General features: G+C 39.6%; 2 protein-coding genes across 2 annotated transcripts; one reads left to right on the forward strand and one right to left on the reverse strand.

The window, feature by feature from the left end:
- Positions 1–646: 646 nt before the first annotated feature.
- marcksa (myristoylated alanine-rich protein kinase C substrate a) lies at positions 647–3843 on the forward strand. Its single transcript, XM_055044389.1, has 2 exons — positions 647–1075; positions 2054–3843. Exons 1-2 carry the CDS (start codon positions 980–982, stop codon positions 2732–2734), a joined length of 777 nt encoding a protein of 258 aa, XP_054900364.1. The 5' UTR covers positions 647–979; the 3' UTR covers positions 2735–3843.
- A 2048-nt stretch (positions 3844–5891) lies between these two features.
- LOC129369074 (histone deacetylase 2) lies at positions 5892–15620 on the reverse strand. The gene is made up of 14 exons (XM_055044387.1): positions 15435–15620; positions 14270–14382; positions 14067–14184; positions 13886–13960; positions 12441–12579; positions 12211–12352; positions 11953–12045; positions 9238–9346; positions 9018–9158; positions 7615–7723; positions 7366–7496; positions 6589–6741; positions 6446–6503; positions 5892–6245 (listed from the first exon to the last, which is right to left on the reverse strand). The coding sequence occupies exons 1-14, from the start codon at positions 15487–15489 to the stop codon at positions 6212–6214; spliced, it is 1470 nt and encodes a 489-aa protein (XP_054900362.1). The 5' UTR covers positions 15490–15620; the 3' UTR covers positions 5892–6211.
- Positions 15621–18530: the final 2910 nt, after the last annotated feature.

Below are 18530 nucleotides of genomic sequence, written 5' to 3' on the forward strand. Positions count from 1 at the left end.
CCATTGGTCACTGGGAAAAAAAATAAAGGAAAAGGTTAATCTTGGAAAGGTTGCCAGTTCATAGCAAGGCAACACAGAGACAGACAGGTCAAACAACCTTAAACACATACACTCTCACACCAAAAGACAATTTAGAGAGACTAACTAATCTAGTTATGTTTTTGGACTGTGGGAGGAAGCCAGGGTACTGGCCCCTGTTGGCCTCTGCCTAAAAATGTGACCAGTCATCCGAGTTGTGCTCATTTTAATGATTTAACGGTTTTAAGTACAATTTTAAGACTGATGTTTTGAATTATGGAGTTTTTAGATATTATTTCAACCTGCTATGATACATTAGTGCATGAAAGTGTTGTTTTTCTGCTAATCTGCTTTGGACTGGGGAGGACTTCAGGTTCTTTAATGTAACTAGAAAACTAACAACTTTAAACGTTTTATTGTTTTATTATTATTATTTTGTGCTTTTTATATGTTTTAAAAATAGCCTATATATGTTTACAGTAGAAACAAATGGGCTGGAGCAAAGCGAAGACCTTTTGGTCACGCCTTTCTCACAAACCCCGCCCCTTCATTTACATCGGTGCTGTGATTGGCTGACTCAGACTACGGTGCCGTCATCGCTCGGGGCACCCATTCATCTCTGCAATTGGGCGTTGGGCTGTGCATCTTATTAACAACAAGGGACATTTCTCCATTTTGCAGACCGTCTACAGCGAGACGGCCACCAATCTGGGATTTTATTGCTTCGCCTTCCTCAGCCAGCTTTCCCCTGCTGCACTGAAAACCCTCTTCACTCTCTCTGGACTCTGCTCATCATTTTCCTCCAAACTTTTTTTTTCCCCTCTGCAAAAAAAGACACGGACGGAAAGACAGAGGGAGACCGAGAGCATTTGAACAAAGAAGCCTGTGGGTCTTTGTTCTGGGTTATCTTTCTTTTTTTTTTTTCTGGATCGATTTGGGTTTCTTTGTTGGAGGATAAAACATGGGAGCGCAACTGTCTAAAGCGCCTGGAAACGCTGAAACTGTGGCTGAAAAGGCCGGTGAGGCTGCTGCTTCACCCAACAAGACCAACGGACAGGTAAACGAGGTCTTAACAGGCGTCTGGGAAGAAGCTGCTGGTTGCGGATGGATGCGCAATCTGTGCGTAAATGTGGAGAGACTGGTAGAAAAGGCCACGTTTTTGGAGAGATTGCGCTTTGCGTGCAACAGTTTGATATAATCAATGTTCAGATTTGTCTGAGTCGGATTAAAATAGCTCTAATTCTAATCCTAATAAAAAAATAAAATTCTGTTTTGAAGGCAGACCCTGGAGGATCCTGCTGGAAAGTGAATGAAAAGATGTGAATTAAGCATGAACTGGTCGTTTCAGTTGTTGTGGGCGGAGGGTTGATTCTGGAGCAGACCGACGTGATTTCATGGAGAATGAAGATGTTAGTCAGTGGAAGTCGCCTCAGATGCAGGCAGAGCCAACAAAAGCAGTGCGCGCTCGGAGCACCACGCCTTTTGTTGCAGATGCTCGGCTGGAAAGCGGTGATGGCAGCCTGTTACCCCAGAGGAGGGGTGGGAAGGCGGGGGGCGAGCAGAGGAGGCGGCGGGTGCTGCAGGCGCTCCCGAGCCCTCCACATTCTATTTTTTTACTGTTGGTGATTAACACATTATCAGGGCTTTGGCGCATACAATAATAATAAGTATTATTATTTTTATTTTTGGTTGTGCCCCTCTGAAGCCTTTACCAACCATCTGAAATGTTTACTTGCCACCCGTATGGACATTTCCTGCGGGCGCTTCCTCCAGGGATCTGATGAGTTAGTGATCTTCTGCTGCTTTACTGGACGCCTCAATCTGAGCGGAAAAAGAGGAAATATGCTGCCCTTTTTGTCTCATTTTCACATAAGTAGCGACCTGCTCCTGAAAGCAGAACAAGTGTGTGTTTTTGTGCGTTCGAGTGGCTTTTGTTTGTGCTGATCTGATGGAGTTTGCTGCCCCCTTGTGTCCGCTAGTGGCACTGTCCGCCTCCGAGCCGCTGACCCCCCCTCTCTCTGCTCCTCCTTCACAGGAAAACGGGCACGTGAAAGCAAATGGAGATGCCTCTCCCGCTGCGGCTGAGAACGGCAAGGAGGAAGTGCAGGTGAACGGCAGCGCGGCGGCCGAGGAGAGCCCCAAAGAAGACGGGGAGAAGGCAGAGAAGGCAGCCGAGAAGGACGCCGGAGGCGAGGAGAAAGTAGAAGCTCCGTCTCCGGCGCCCGCCGACGGAGAAGCCGTAGCCAAGCCGGTGGATGGAGCGACACCTTCCACCAGCAACGACACCCCCAAGAAGAAGAAGAAAAAGTTCTCCTTCAAGAAGTCTTTTAAACTCAGCGGCTTCTCCTTCAAGAAGACCAAAAAGGAGACCGCCGACGGAGCTGAGACACAGGAGGCAGCAGCCGAGTCGGCAGCACCTGCCAAGGAGGAGGGCAAGGAGGAGACGCCGGCCGCCCCCGAGGAAGCCAAGCCCGTGGAGGGAGAGGCTACCCCAGCTGCAGAGCAGGTCAAGGAGGACGTAGAGAAGAAGCCCGTGGAGGAGGCGACGGCGGCGAAAGAACCGGAGAAACCTACTGAGGAGGCTGAAGCCCCGGAGGAGCCCAAGGCAGAGGAGAAAGCGGCCGAGACCCCCGTAGCGGCACAGGAGGAGGGGGAGGCTGCACAGGAGGCGGCGTCAGCAGAGACCCCGGCTGCTGCCCCCGAGGCTTCAGAGTAACAACGGAAGAAAATCCCAAACCAAGATAATCAAAGAACATTCCCTGTTCGAGCGACGCCACCTGCTGGCTGTGGAGAACTGCAACCAGGGAGATTTTAAAGCTTTCTTAAGATTTCATGTTTGGTTCCCACTGTCCCTCTTTCCCTGCCCTCATACAAAACCCATCTCAGTTTGATACAACCCGGGAGGTGGGTGGCTTCAGCCCAGCTGATCCACGCTCTGCCATATATTTTTGCATCAGTATTACCTTTTTATTTGGTTTGTTTCTTCTTATTTTTATACAAAATGTAAACAAAAATAGTAACGGACTGTCCAGGGTGTGATGGAGATGTGGGGGTGGAGCTGTAAAGGAAGCATGGGGGGCTGACAATATGTGCTACTGACTATTATACAATGAGTAGCTTTTAAGAAAGAAAACTGAGGGCAACTTTTAGAAACTGCGCTTGGTTTGGAACACTAAGACTTTGTTTTCTACCAGATTCCCGACCCCAAAGGTAGTTAGGGCCTGATATAAACCCATAGGAAGCTGTCCACTCCTCGTTAGCTGTACCAGTCTGATTCATTAGGGATATGAGTTGTATAGGCTTTATTGTTAATTGTTGGTATAAAAGAAATCCATGTAAGTATGTATAGGCAGGGTGTTCTTAACTGTGATTATTGTACAAAAGAAATCTTGATCTCAAGAAGCACATAAAGGTTTGCAGTTCTTTTTTTCCACTTCCTCATTTTTGTAAGATACTCACACGCACGCGCTTACACACTCTGATCTCTTTATAAGCAGTTGTGAACTGAAAACCAAGCTGTGATGAGTGCTAACCGTTTCTATACTGTGGTATGTTCTCCTGCAGCAGACAGTTCTTTTTCTCGTTGCCTTTCCACTTCGATTGATCAACCTTATCAGATGCAATTTTTGTGTGGCATCTCGTCTTTCTTATCTACTTCCTTTTTTTCTCTCTCTCTTTTGTAAATACTGGAGAAGCTTTGATTTGACTTAGAGATGGAATGTAACTTTTGGCTATGAAACAGTTGCTATTAAAACCCTCCTGCTTAAGGTGTTCTAATTTTCTGTGAGCACACTAAAAGCAACAATAAATGTGAAGAAAAAGTGAGCTGGATCTCTGGTTATTTAAATGTGACACTTTGCTGCTCTCTGACTTATTAAGAGAACAAACATTTTAGTTTTGACCACACCAAGTAAAAAAAAAAAAAAGAGGAATCAAGAAGTAGACTGAAGATGAAGTTCACACCACATATTTACTGAGAAGAGCAGCAAACCCAAGACTGACACTTCTAGAATAAATACCTTCTTAAAACATTTTGTTCTACTATAGCCATATTCTGTAACAGAGCATGCGTTCTGTTAAAGCCTTCAATTTATTTTGTCATAATTTATAACTGACCTCCACATAGTGGTGCATAAACACATGCTTTAATCCAGGAGTGACAGAAATGGTAATTATTAAATTACAACAAATTTATGAGACAAAACAAGTTAGGCACAGCACAAATTAGTCCATTTTATTAACCAGCACTTTAGCATTCTTTAAGTCAAATCATACCAGATTTTGCCAATGACTTACTCTAAAACAGCTTTTTTAACACATTTAATCGGTTTATTAAACTCTACAAATGTTGCTATGTTTTTGTCCCCCAAAACATGGCAAAACATAACCTGCAGCTACCAATTAATCAATGTGAGTTGACCTTAAATATATTGACCAAAGGTCTTACGTTTTGTATCTTAGGTAGTTTTTTTCTCTTGGGACTTTTCATGTAGGCTAATAGGATAAAAAAAAAAAAGGCACATTCTGCAGACTTTTCAGTCAACCCACTTAAGCTTGTTTTATACAATATTAGCAATACAGAAGAAAATCCAAATACATTATTCAATTCATAAAAAGAGATGAAAATACACATTTTCAAACCTCAAATGTGATATCAATTAGAAATCCTTAATACTAATATCCTTTTCTGAACATGTAGTGAAGGATGCATCTGCAGCTACAAAAAATACTTCTAACATCTACATGTGAACAGCTCAGTCATTTCTGCTTGAATATTTGGAATACTTATAGAGGTATTTTAATGTAAGTAGTTTGTACAGATTGGCTCTAATGTTATTCTTTGTTCAGCAAATGGCATGTTAGTCTTTACTCTCCAGTTAATCAATGACTAAGTTGTTGATTACTTCAATTATAGATTTATCATTATCAATATGATTCAGCCCACCAAACAGGTAAAACTCATTTGCAGGTTTAAGCTCAATATTAATCTACACATTGTTCATCTACAAAAAGTTTAACTACTTAATTTCATTAAACACATGATTAATTGTTGAGCAGGTATAGGAAATAGAAAGGTATTTTGTTATGTTACCTTTAAAAAATGTCAGTTTTTGGCCCATGTGACAAAACATCCAACAAGCTGTGAGCAACTAGAAGTTATTGACTGGGAGTAAATCCATCTGGGGAGCTGAATAATAAGGATTCACATCTGAACAACTCAAATCCTGATGTTTGAAGTGTCCTCTGTATATTCATGTTATTTTATAGGTATATATTTATATATACCTATATATATATACACATATATAGGTATATATATATAGATAGGTGTATATACATATATAGCTATATATATGTATATATATATATATAGGTGTATATACATATATAGCTATATATATGTATAAATACATATATATAGCTATATATATATACCTATATATGAAGGTTTTACATTTTAATAAGTTTTGCAGTTTAAACCACACCTAGTTTCACACAAATAAACAGGTGTTTACTGTTATTAAATTTGTTGTAATTTATTGCTAAATTACATCAAATTATTCAACTTTACTGACCAGCTCTTTAGCATTCTTTAATTTCCCAGACTTTTACTCTCCATTCTCCAGATGAACAGGCAAAAGCATGCCTTTTTAAAATGCAATCGTTATCCGACTAGCTGTAATTGCATTCCAGATCTCTAAAAAGCATGCACATTGCTAAGAGCAATGCTAGCCAACAAATACACTCTAATGTGTATACTTAAGATTAGAGTCTTGGGATGTCAATGCCACTTTTCTCTTTGGACAGCATGCTCCCATGTGGCTTAATGCTTTCACTACACAAAGTTGCAACAAAAAATTCAACATCACACACACAGTATAAAACATTTTATTGACAAATTTAAAATAGGAAAATTTCAATCATTTTTATCCTCAGATTCCACCCTGGAACACTATGCAGTATGTAAGTATACAGTTTTACATACTTGCATCTAAAACATGAGGAAACAGAATACAGACTAAAAAAATACTTTAAAGGATTTCTGGCAAAAATAAACAGAATGCTGAGATTTACATATCAAAAAACATGAGATTCACAATAAATATAACGCTCTAGAAAACATCTTAGCAAACAGACGAATCCATGACAATGGACAGTACTGATTGGGTCAAACATGGTTGAGATGGAGGCTTCAAGTGCTGCTGGCCTGCTCGGTCTTCACCGTTCTGCAGGGCGATGGGAAGAAAACATTCAACATGTCAATGAGCAGAAGGAAACATTTGATGCACTTAAGTTAAATGTGCAAAAAGAGTGTTCAACAGTGCTTCCACACAAGGACTGCTGCAAAATTACACTGTTTAGACTCTACTAGAGCTTTTCTGATTTTTCACTTCAGGATTTCGTTTTTAAAAAAGGCCATTGTTACCCTTTGGATTCAGCCTTTTCTGAGATGCTGTCTTTTGTCTTATCCTCTTCTTTCACATCTAAAACATGAGAAAACAGAAATATTTATCAGCTATTAAATCACATACAACTACATTTCATTTGTTTATACGTCCAGTTAGTGACCTGCTTTCTTCTCCTCGCTCTCCTTCTCCTCGTCCACTTTTGGTCTTTTAGCGCCCTTTTTGTGATTGGCTGTGTTCCTCCTGCCGCCCTGCCCCTCATCCTCAGAGTCAGAGAACTCTTCATCACAGGCTATCCTCTTATCTGTGGCACGAACTGCAATCACACAAAGAATACTTTCATAAGCCACTCACATAAATTCTGACTACAAAGACCCAGTAAACTCATCTGTCATAGTCTCCATTTGGTCTATTTCTATAGAATTAAATCACAACAAATGTCATCTCAAGGCACATTTCAGCACAAATAATTTGTCTCATACATTCCAAATGGTCCTGGTTATCAAACAGCACATTAAAGTCAGTTTAGAAATAAAATTACTTCAAAAAGTTTCTGAGGACACCCAGAGGACTGCATCCAGTGATTGGCTTGGGGCATTCACTCCTCCTGGACCTCCTGGACCAGCAGGATCCCTTGTGTCATTGATTTCAGAGCAATTCTTAATTCTGAACATGCATGTAGTGACAGCAGAGAGGAAGAACTCCAGCAGAACCAGGGGTCTAAAATTTGAGCGATTTAATCTTTAAATGATGTGATCCGATGTGACAGGACATGTGAATATACTGATCTATATTGAAGCTCTTGTGGAACAACTGGCAGGAAAAGAAGTAAAGATAACACTTCCAGTAATAGTGTCAGATTTTTTTTTACATTAATTGAGACAACAATACATCAAGGTGATTTATCCAAGCTTGTGACTGAAGCAGAGGACAGCCTTACTGGACAAGCGTTTGTCAGGGTCCTCAGTGTCCTCGTCCACCATGTCCTCTGGAACAGCGTCCTCTGGGATGGCCTGCATCTGGACCCCAGGGGCGTGAGGCAGCATCCGCAGGTTCTCAAACAGCCGCTGCCTGAAAGGTCAGAGCTCAACACTGACAAGCATGCTCTGTGATCCAACAGTCAACAGCCGTATGAATGTTAATACTGATCTCTGGGAAGGCTGCCGGTGCAGAAATCAACCACACATACTTGATCTTGTCCATGTACTCCATTGTGTTCTGGTTTGTCATGTTGGACGGGCTGATGTGCAGCTTGAAGTCAGGTCCAAAGTACTCAAAATAGTCATTGTATGGTAGTTCTGCAACAGGAGAGGCAGAGAAGAGGAAGCCACAATAAGAATACGAGAAACAGAGAGAGATTCACCAATTCACTCGATCACCCCCTGAACTTGCTTTAGCTTGCTTTTTAGTGTTAGCACTGATTGTCCTGGAAAACCTTACAGAATTTCAATTTTGTCAGAATTGGAAAAAAATGAGATCAGATTGTGGTGATAACCTCACCAGCTTTGTAACACCTGTAAATGTGCATCTGCTGAGCTCATCATATAAACTACTTCTCAGAGAAACGCTGATTAAAAAAAAACTTTCTGAGACTTCCTGAAGGCAGTCTCAGAAAGAACAAGTTTTTTGAAAAGACACAGGCCCGATTTCAACATGTTAATACAGGAAGTTAAATATATTTTAAGTCATATTTGACATATTTTAACATAATACATAAAAACATCTGAAGGGTAACAGTTACTTGATTTTACTGTAAAATAGCACTATGACATAATAATACTGCTACGTTAAAGGTGCAGTATGTAACTTTGACAAAGCATATTTGTTAAGGCTGTCACCATGTTGTGAAAGTATGACACAGATAATCTCATATAAAAAAATCTCCTTCCTATGCTGCTATTGCAGTCTGAAAATATGCACCGCTTGAGCTCAAAAACAACCAACCAGAGCCAAGAAAAAGGTATTAGCGCTGTCAGTCATCCTGATGTAACGTTTGTTGGCAAGGTAAACCAACAGACATAGCATTCGAGAACGTTCTGCCAAGCACTACAGAGTGAATGCTGTTGAAGCAAGTTATGCAACAAAGGTCACCAGGCCAGGACTCGAACCTGTAACAGCCGCGTTGAGGACTAACCATAAGCAGGGTTGTGCTTTATCCCACAGTATTCCATTAGCTAACTATTCTGATTAGCTTGCATGTTTTAGCTGCGCCAATTATTTGTCCAGCGCAAAATGTCCTCAGAATATGTCTCCTAAAATGCAGAAAGCTTTTTCATTTCTCTCTGAAAGAATGACTTGGCACATAGCTATCAGAGGTCATCAGTACACAAACACACACACACACACACACACACACACACACACACACACACACACACACACACACACACACACACACACACACACACACACACACACACACACATCATGAGTCCATCTCATGATAGTAAGTCTAAAACAACATCACTCAGATAATGTAAGAATAAAATTTGAAAACTGGCACTAGAGAACTTTGACACCATAATGGCTGTTCAAAGCTGACAGGAACTGCTTCAAGTCATTTTCAGAGCTGATTAGCAACCAGCAACAAACCGTCAGGGATGTCTGTATCCAGAGCTACGGCAGTCTCATAGGTCCAGCAGCGAGCCACATTCCGGATCGTGTATCCTCCTCCACCCAGCATCAGCAGTGGGAGGTTAAACGACTTCATGTACTCCACACACTTGGCGTGACCTGGTTGGACACGAGGACAAATGTCAAACACTTCCTGGAAGCTTCACCCGCTTGGACAGTGTGTGGTGTGTCTCTGGACCTCGAATGGTAAGGTTGAAGCAGCCGAGGCGGTCTCCAGACAGAGAGTCGGCGCCACACTGAAGAACCACGGCGCTGGGCTGGTACATCTCCATCACCTTGGCCATCACCTGCAGGATCACAGGGCACAATTCCTGTCAGAAAGGAATATTATGCTTCTGGTTTCCAATTTCTGCTGAAGTCAGTGTTTGTGGAGAGTAAAGTACAAAATTCACTTGAAACCTTCCCTCCTTATAAACATCTCTTTACCAGAGAGAAACAAAGATGGCTTTGTGTGTAATGTAAATGTTTGAAAAGCACAGCTATAGACTGTAACAGTTTCTACAGCTGAAATGTAAAACTTTTTAAGATCATTATGAATTAAATTTCAGATCTGTAAGAAAAGAAAATTGCATATTGCTTATTAGCGGATGGTTACTGGTAGCTGTCTAGTCAGAGACTGCAGTGAAGATGTTAGCACTAGGGCTGTCGCAATAAATCAGTTAATCGCACGATAAATTAAGACTATCGACCTCATTTCAATTATCGGCTATATCGTTTCTTCCTGCCTTTTTCTCTTACTGTTGATGACACTGAATGAAAAAAGGTTCAACTCCGGTGCTCTCCACTGACCCTCCCTTCCTTCCTTACTTCCTTAGTGTAATGCCCAGCGCGCACTGCACCATCTTATGTCGCTGATTGTCGGCCCATTATCAAAACCTGAGAGACACATTAGCCGACAGAAATCACCGGTACAACGGTTCAATCAAACCGTGTTGTGTCCAACAATGGACACAAAATAATAAGTCCAGTTTACTAATTTTGAAACCAGGCATTAATCAATTCCCTACTTCAATCTAATTGCAATGCATGTGGCTAGTGTCAGTCTGACTGAATGAAAATCATTATAACCTATTTATGTCACGTTAACGAAGAACAGCTGAAAAGTTTCGGGTTTTCTGGTAGAAATTTCGCTCCAACTCCTCCCCTAGTAAATGTTGAATAAACATTCACGTTTCCACATATCATCTCCGATGTCTGCTGGACTTCGGGTTGCATCGTGTCAGCTGTTCGGGATTCTCTCCGTGTTTCCTCTCAGAAAGTACGAGGAGAATCCGGACTTTCTGATTGTCTACCGGTTACATTCAACAGGCTGCGTTAACACTCCCAGTCTGGGCAAATCCTTGATTTAGATCGGAACGGCCACAACGATCTACCGTAACGCACAACGCAAGTGACAATCTCAGAACGAAGAACGTTCTAAGATTGTCATTCAGGGTAAAAAAAGTAGTTTGAACTATTGCATCAGGCAGTCGGATTCTTCTCTATTTAAATCTAATGATTACTGAATGGCAATATACTATACAGACTTCATAATCTGCACTCTTTTGGTTGAATGCAACATTTATTTCCACTTTGGCTTTATGTTTTTTTAGTTTTTATTCAAGTACATTTATTGTTAATGGAGACTGAGAATCTATTTTATTTTTGTTTTTGGTAGTTTTATTTATTTTGTGCATCAGTCCCAGTGTTAAGTGTCTTTTGAAAGTAAAGTGTATCTATCTTTGGCAGGAAAACACATGTATTATTATGTAATTTCCATTAAATCAGTGTAAAAAGGTCTACAAACAATATTATCGTTTATCGCAATAATTTTTTGAGACAATTAATCGCCCAGCAAAATATGTTATGGTGACAGGCCTAGTTAGCACACAACTCAATATACAATATATCAGACATTAAATAAGTCCTACCACAAAAAAAATTAAGACTTGTGATTAAATGCCTACATTTTTAAAAAGTAACTTTCAGACAGTCTCTGCTCTTGTTGCACGTGATTTATTGACTTAAATCATTGGCAGTGATTTAAGTCAATAAACAGTAAAACATTATGGAGAGATTTGTGATACATTTCAGGAAAGAGACAAACTCTTTTCTGACCACCATTACTTTCTGCTTTACACATTGAAAAAAGAGCCTTTGATATTGGTCAAGGTGCCAACTGTGTGCTTACTATCAGTAGTTGTGTTTCCATTGACTGTATAATTGAGCAATTTGACATTCTGAAAAATTAATTAGCTTAGTGGAGACACACCATTTTCAAACATTTGGCGCTAGGATAAGGCGGATTATTTTGGCTACGAAGAAATTGGTTTATTTAGTGAAACTGCAATGGAAACATTTTTTTTGTGTCACACGAATCACAGGATCTACAACCAAATGTTGCCACTGGTGCAAACCACCAAAAGGACAACAGTAGATATAGTAGGAGGATGACGGGGCAGTGTGTTTTTTAACAACTTTTTGCATGAACAAACTTTTTTACGTAATTTTAATTGCATTTCTTATTTATTGGAGACACTGCAAATGTGGTGGTCATCAGTACACACACACACTGATGTGTATACTGACCACTACACACAACAGTGTACTGATGACCCAATAAGAAATATTTTTTTTAATATTTCTTGTCAAGAAACAATTTCCCTGACAAGACAGTTTTAAAAAGTTTGCGCAGATTTTTAATGGAAATGAAGCCAATGTGTCACTTGTTAACCCTTTAGTTTTTCCCACTTCAAAAAGGCTGCCTGCACTCGGAGCAGGTGGCCCGGAGATTATCTCACCCAGTCAGATTGCTGGCCATCAGCAATTTCTTAGACAAACATCAGACAAAGTAAGTTTTGAAGACATAACTAATAGTAACGGAAGGTGGAAAAATGTCCAAGTTTCTACGAACAGGTTTGAAGATTTGCTCGTAGGATTCGTCCTCGATGCCATCCCTCAGTGGGAAGTTGACAGCGTAATATTTGCCTTTTCCAGCTCCGATGTCCTGAAAAGCAACACAAACACCTGATCAGCCTGTAATTTTCAGAAACACTATGCTTTCATCATGATTTTTCTCTAAACATCCTTTTCTACATTTACCAGCTCCCAACAGGAGCCGGTGTTTTTCGGCTTCTATCCTGAGACCAGATGTTTTCTGTTTTCTCCTCACCCTGAGGTCTCCAGTTCCAGGGAAGTACTCCCCGTATTTATGAAAGGACACAGTCATGACTCTGTCTGTGGTGTAGAATGCCTCTTCTACGCCATCGCCATGATGGATGTCGATATCAATATAGAGCACCCTTTGGTGGTACCTGGGGGAAACAAGACATAACCAGGTCTGGATAAGCACAACTACTGGAGGTTTGTTTCCTTTCTAAAAATACTGGTTGATAATCTTACTTGAGAAGCTCCAAGATGGCCAACACAATGTCATTGACGTAGCAGAAGCCTGAAGCTTCAGACTTCTTGGCATGGTGCAGTCCTCCGGCCCAGTTCACTGCAATGTCCGTCTGCTGCCGGTTCAACTTTACCGAGCCAGCTACACAGAACAGAAGGTGCTTCATTTAAGAGAAAGCTCTGAGATACAAATGTCTCCAGCTGTTCCATTTCCAGGAAGAAACTTATGGTAAATTTTCTACAATTTGATACAAGCTTCAAATTTTCTAGAAGCTTGTATCAACTGATGGGCAGGTCAAATCTGACGAGAACCGTTTGTATGTGAAACAGTGAAGCATCCTTCTTGCCATTATAATCAGTTTACCGATTGGCTTTTGAATCATTTTGGCCTTTTAGCATTCAAGACTTTTTTTTATAGATGCTTTTTTCTGCTCCTGTCAACAAATTTAAATCGCTAAAAATCAAAAAGGTCTTAAACACTATTGGAAAAAAAAAAATCCAAAACATAGACCTGAAATCAAATTTTTTTTATCCCAATTTCTCAAAGCAGGAAACGCTTTGAAAAATGTTGCACTGATAAAGTAATCATCGCTGCACCGGAACACCACTCTATATGGAGTCATCTCCACTTCATAATAATTCACGACCAACAACATGCATTACAGTAGTTAATATTTTAATGCATTATTTTGTATCAACACCAATAATAATTTCCTAGACAACTAGGTAAATGGCAGCCTGGCAGTTTCCTCCTTACAATTCTCATCTCCCTCCAATGCTCCATCACGATTTCTCCTATCGAGTTTGATTTGAGTTTCAACCTATTCAATGAAGGAGTTGTGAAAGATGAATTTCATTTTCTGTGCTGTTTTATTACTGAAGTCGGCTTATGTTTGTAGTTTGGCAAAGGCTGTGGAGGAAGTGAATGAAGCTGTTCAGTCCATGTTGGATACGTTTCAAAATACGGAGCAATTAAAATCAGAGGAAGAGGAATGTATAAGACATTTTATTGCTGGAAAATAAATTATGGCCTAACTCCCTATGGGGTTTGGGTTATGGTTAGATCTAATTAACAACCATCCAGCATAGCTTTCTTTACGATTGAGTTGGCAAGTTAAATATGTCGGACCAGATCCTCCGGATGAGTCAAAGAATAAGGGACTGTTTTCACCAGGCTGGGTGACCTGGTCATCAAACTACTGATGTTTTAGTTTCACCTGGACAACGACTCGGACTGAATTCCCATCCAAGTACATTGTCTCTCCATTTACACAGAGATGTAACATGAGCAAGCTTTTAACATCACATTTGTCAATATGAGAATTAGCAGAAATATGCCCCTCTGGAATAAAGGGTTCAAATTACCAGCAGAGTTACCTGTGGATTGAAGAACTTAATGCATTTTAATGACAAAATCCATAATGCAGCCCATTATAATTGGGACTCACCAGCAGAGCCCCCTGCAGAGAGCTGGCAGAACTCAAACAAGCCGTCAAACACAGGGCAGTCCTCCCCAACGTTGACTGGAAGGAAGCCATAAAAATCTAGTCAACTATATGCAAAATAATTAAGGTATCCAAACTTTTACCTGCATTCTAAAAATGCTCCAAAGAGACAGTGAGCTCTCACATCGCTGCATCTGCTTGCTGAACTCAGACATGTTGTCCGGCCGGATGGATCTGAGGAACTTGATGTAGTCGTCACTGTGGTACTTGGTCATCTCATCTGCAGTGGCTTTGTGTGGTCGCTGAGGGCCAAACACACACACACACTCAATGAGAACTCAAACAGGGAAGGAGACGACAGACTTGAGTCGCACACAGACAACATACATAGACCTCCATCTTTCTGTAGAGTCCATAGTTCAGAAGAAGGTTGTGGGTCATCCGAATGCGGTGTGGCTTCATGGGATGACCTTGACCATAGTAATAATTTCCTATGTCACCTGCAAAGCATATCAGGGATCAGTTCAATGTTAAGCTTCTGACTTTGTCTTGTTCTTTGTTCAGTTCAGAGTATAAAAATGTTATGGTAATGTCATTGTTTAAGAAAACTGTTCAAATAATAAGTGAATTAGCTAGAGCCAAAAACAAGACTATTAAATAGCATTATATAGGCATTTGATCCAAACTGATTTAAAATGAGCATGTTACTTAACCAGTCTGTGTGATGGATAAACCCCTAAGAGCCCTCATGCACCTTCATTTCCTTCTTTTCAGTTTCTTTGTTTCATTCATTTTCAGTTTAAAATTAACATGTCACATGTTGACATAAAAGTTTTGAATGAAAAGGACTCACTTGAAGAAAGAAATCTTGTATTTCAACCCAAAACAGGCAGTGTGTATATATACATAAAGAAAAAATAAAATAAAAACCCTCTTTGTAATAATACAGCACTCTACTGAATTAATATACTCCATTTTACCTTTTTTAATATCTGTTATTATTTTCTTAAAAGTAAAAATTCAACTAGTCTCTTTGCTTTCTTTTAGACATTGTTCCATAGATTTGTTTGATAAACAGAAATACAACTTTCCATTCGTTTAATTCAGACTGTTTTTGTTTTAAATCTCTGATCCTCTCAAATTATAAATGTCTATTTTAATAAAACGTTTTTACAGATGTGCTGGTAATATACCATATGTATTTTGAACATTTTGTCATTCATCCAAACACAATGTGAATGCAAGATATGAGAATTAGCCGCCTTCGTCTTATCAAATTATATCGCTTTAAATAATTACTAGTAAACACGTATTTATTATCTAACACTTAATTCCAGCATGTTTGAAATATCTTGGTAGCCATTTTCGTAATTAAGCTTTAAGTTAGTTGAAACGTAGAACGCTGGATGACTTGAGCTCCGTGGATGCCATTGAGCCATCGTTAATCAGGCTACTTGCGTGTTGCTAGTTAGCTGTCGATACAATCACCTGCAGCAGTAGCGGCTAATGGCTAATGTTAGCCTGCAAGATGCGGCAGTAATTCATCACATACCGTCGTAGTAGTAGCAGACCTTCTTCTTGGTCCCGCCTGCTGTGGTGTAAGCCATGTTAGGAGCAGCTCTTTTGGGGGGCAAAAGTTAAGAATTTATTTTGTCAAACGGCAAAGAGGATGGGCGATATCAACACGGCGCTGCTTGGTAGGAGGAGCAACTTCTGGACTGGGCGGAGAGGCGAGGCCAGGCGACCCGCTGACAGGCGACGGAGAGATGGGGCGGGTGGCACCCGGACCTCGTCAGACATGAACCAGGAGTTCAAAGGACCCGAATATCACTTTTTGATAATATTTTTGATAATATTATCAAAAATAATATTATTGCTAACATTATTTAACAGTATTCAATTAATACTGAAGAATGTTAGATGAAAAAATATATACAAATACAAATTAAAAAATCAAACACATGACACAGAGCTATATTATTAGGACGTTAGCAGTAGCTGTTTCAAGTTATCAACAGAGGTAACTATTACTCTGTCACATTACTTGAATAAGCTTATGGGGGGAAGAAAGAAAAAAAATCCTCTTGCAATTTATGTTAATTTCTGAATATTGTTATTTTTTTTTCCTTGTTTTTATACTTTTTAAAATTTTACTCTTCAAAACAGTATTTAAATCAGATATAATGAACAGTTACTTGCATAACATTTCCACCCAATAGTTTCTTACTTTTACACCAGTAATGTTTTCGAATAAACTTTTTACCTACTTGAGTAAAAATATATAAGTAATGAGTTACATGAGCACAATTTTGGCTACTCAGCCGTCTATCAGTGAGGCAGAGTCGACAATCTAATGACCATTTTTAATGCACAGATTGAAGAAAAGAAAAGCTTAAGCATCTTTGAGTTGCTTCAATCATTTCAACCATTGTGGTCCGAAGTTCACTCATCTCTTGCGACCTTAACCAACACATGTGGGTTAAATTTGAAGAGCTACAATTTTTTAAGGTCATAGACTAAATGTTGCTAACATTTGTTAATAAGCTTTTAAAATAAAATAAACTTTATGTTTAGTTGTAAAATCTAACTGTGGAAAAATCTAACTTTTAACTTTAGTGCATCCTCATTGAGACAAAAAAGAAAACTGAAAAATAATTGTTTTAAACAGAATGATTGCACATCTGTTATAATATCCAAATCCCTTTTCACCATCAGGACAGATTGAGTTTTCTTCTGAAACGTGTCACAAAGCTTTGACGTCTTTAAATTATCCAGATGTCTGGGTCCTCCACTGTTCCCACAGATTTTCTGTAGGATTTATAAAGCTCTTTTTTTAAAATATCTGACCAGTTAATTAATAAAAATGTTGTCTGAAGCTATGTTTTTAACCCCTGATCCGGGCACTATCGTCCACTCGCCAGTCGATTATGAGCTAGATAGAAATGAACAGTGAGCCAAGGCTCCTGTTTTTTTTTTATCTGTAGCCTATCATATTCTGCTGATTTCTCTAATTACTCTGAAGTAGATAGCTTTCTTTCATTCCATATTTTATTACAACTTCTCTGCTTGAATAGAAAGAAGGAAATAAAGTTTACCAGTAATAAGCCTAGCTTTGTAAGCAGTATTGATTGAAGTGGCTCATTCACTCCCTGTGGTTAATATTTTTGTACTGCGGCAAATTACTTTTAATCCATTCTGCATAGTCTGGGCCCATTTTTAAAAACATTTGTGAAAATTGAACCTGATTAGAAAAGTGGAATCAGATATTTCATTTTCCTGTAATATGATTTCCTTTCCTTTCACACAGTCACTGTTTCCCATTCACTGCAAGCCAGCAATAGCATTTCATTTGGTCTCAATGTTTAATTCAGATGTTTCAGATGACACTTTTGATTGATGTGTTATGGACTTTCTTGTTAAACCACTCAAAGTGTGACTTGGAAAAAAACTAAAAGCTTTTCTCCAATTGGAGTTTGCACATCCAGACTTCCCTGTATTGTCTGCTAACAAAAGAAAAACAAAAGTTTCTCTTTTGTTGGGCATTAATGGATCCTCATCACCTTTGTGAATTAAGTCTTATGACAACATTGCTTGATCTCCAAAGTGAATCAGTTGATGCAATGTGTTTAATATGTTGCCAACCCACCATATTTTATTGCTTTGTCTGGAGTAAAAAAGTCCACCAGGTTGGAGTTTATGATCTGCAAAATGACCTTCCTATTGGAAACACCTGCTATAAAACAGAACAAGCTAAGTGTGTTCAGCTGTAGAATCGACTAGTTTCAAAGGTAAAGCATTAAAAATGTTCTAGTTTGCAATGTGTTTTTCCCATGGAAGGAGAGCCTCCACCACCATGCCATACATAACCATGAATTTTGTGGTTAATAAGAAGGGTGTCACTATTATTGATCTGGGTTATGAAGGTCAGTGCTTTATGATCAGTCTAAAGTTCTGCTGAGACAACAGCATTGTCACAAAATCAGAACAAAACAAAGGAAGCTAATAAGAAGAAAACACAAGTTACAGCAATTGTCTTTTGTGGAGCATTGATGGCAACTTCTATAGAGCAATCTGTTTGGATGAGTAGACAAACCAGAAGTGGTGGAATTGGTACATGATGGGCTCCACTGACACAGACTTCTCTCATAATTTCTTCTTTTTTTTTTTTTTTTTTTCTCCGAAGAGTTTTTGCCATGCTAGTGGCTCATATTTTTGACAGTAGGCAGAGAGGAAAGAGGACGAGGAGAGGGGGGAAGACATGCGGCAAAGGTCGCAAGGACCAGGGGTCAAACCCGTGAGTCGAACCCGCGATGTCCACTTCAAGGACTAATGCCTCCAAACTTGGGGCTAACTCCCTGCGCCACCACAGCACGCCCTGTAACTTCTGTTATAATTTTCAGCCATTTTTTACCCCTGGATTGAGTCTGAATTATGAAGAACCCTTCACATGAATGACTTAAAAGTCGAAAAAATTTGATGTGACTGTTCAGACAGCAGGTACTTTAAAAACAATATGTGACAGATACATAACTGATTTAGTAACACATTTGGGACCAGGCAATTCAGATTTTTTTGTGGGCTGAAATGATCGGAATTGGGCCAACAGTTGGAATTGTCAAATTGTCTGGCCCAATTGTCCAGGTATCTA

Source organism: Poeciliopsis prolifica, unplaced genomic scaffold, assembly GCF_027474105.1.
Source record: "Poeciliopsis prolifica strain line A6 unplaced genomic scaffold, Auburn_PproV2 SCAFFOLD020, whole genome shotgun sequence".
In the NCBI taxonomy this organism is placed as follows: domain Eukaryota; kingdom Metazoa; phylum Chordata; class Actinopteri; order Cyprinodontiformes; family Poeciliidae; genus Poeciliopsis; species Poeciliopsis prolifica.

Coding starts and splice junctions, on each gene's coding strand:
- marcksa (XM_055044389.1), top strand. CDS start 980: ATGGGAGCGCAACTGTCTAAAGCGCCTGGAAACGCTGAAACTGTGGCT. Junction 1,076..2,053: donor CCAACAAGACCAACGGACAG/GTAAACGAGGTC, acceptor CCTCCTTCACAG/GAAAACGGGCACGTGAAAGC.
- LOC129369074 (XM_055044387.1), bottom strand. CDS start 15,489: ATGGCTTACACCACAGCAGGCGGGACCAAGAAGAAGGTCTGCTACTAC. Junction 12,580..13,885: donor CTCTGCAGGGGGCTCTGCTG/GTGAGTCCCAAT, acceptor TGTTCTGTGTAG/CTGGCTCGGTAAAGTTGAAC. Junction 12,353..12,440: donor GCCATCTTGGAGCTTCTCAA/GTAAGATTATCA, acceptor TGTTTCCCCCAG/GTACCACCAAAGGGTGCTCT.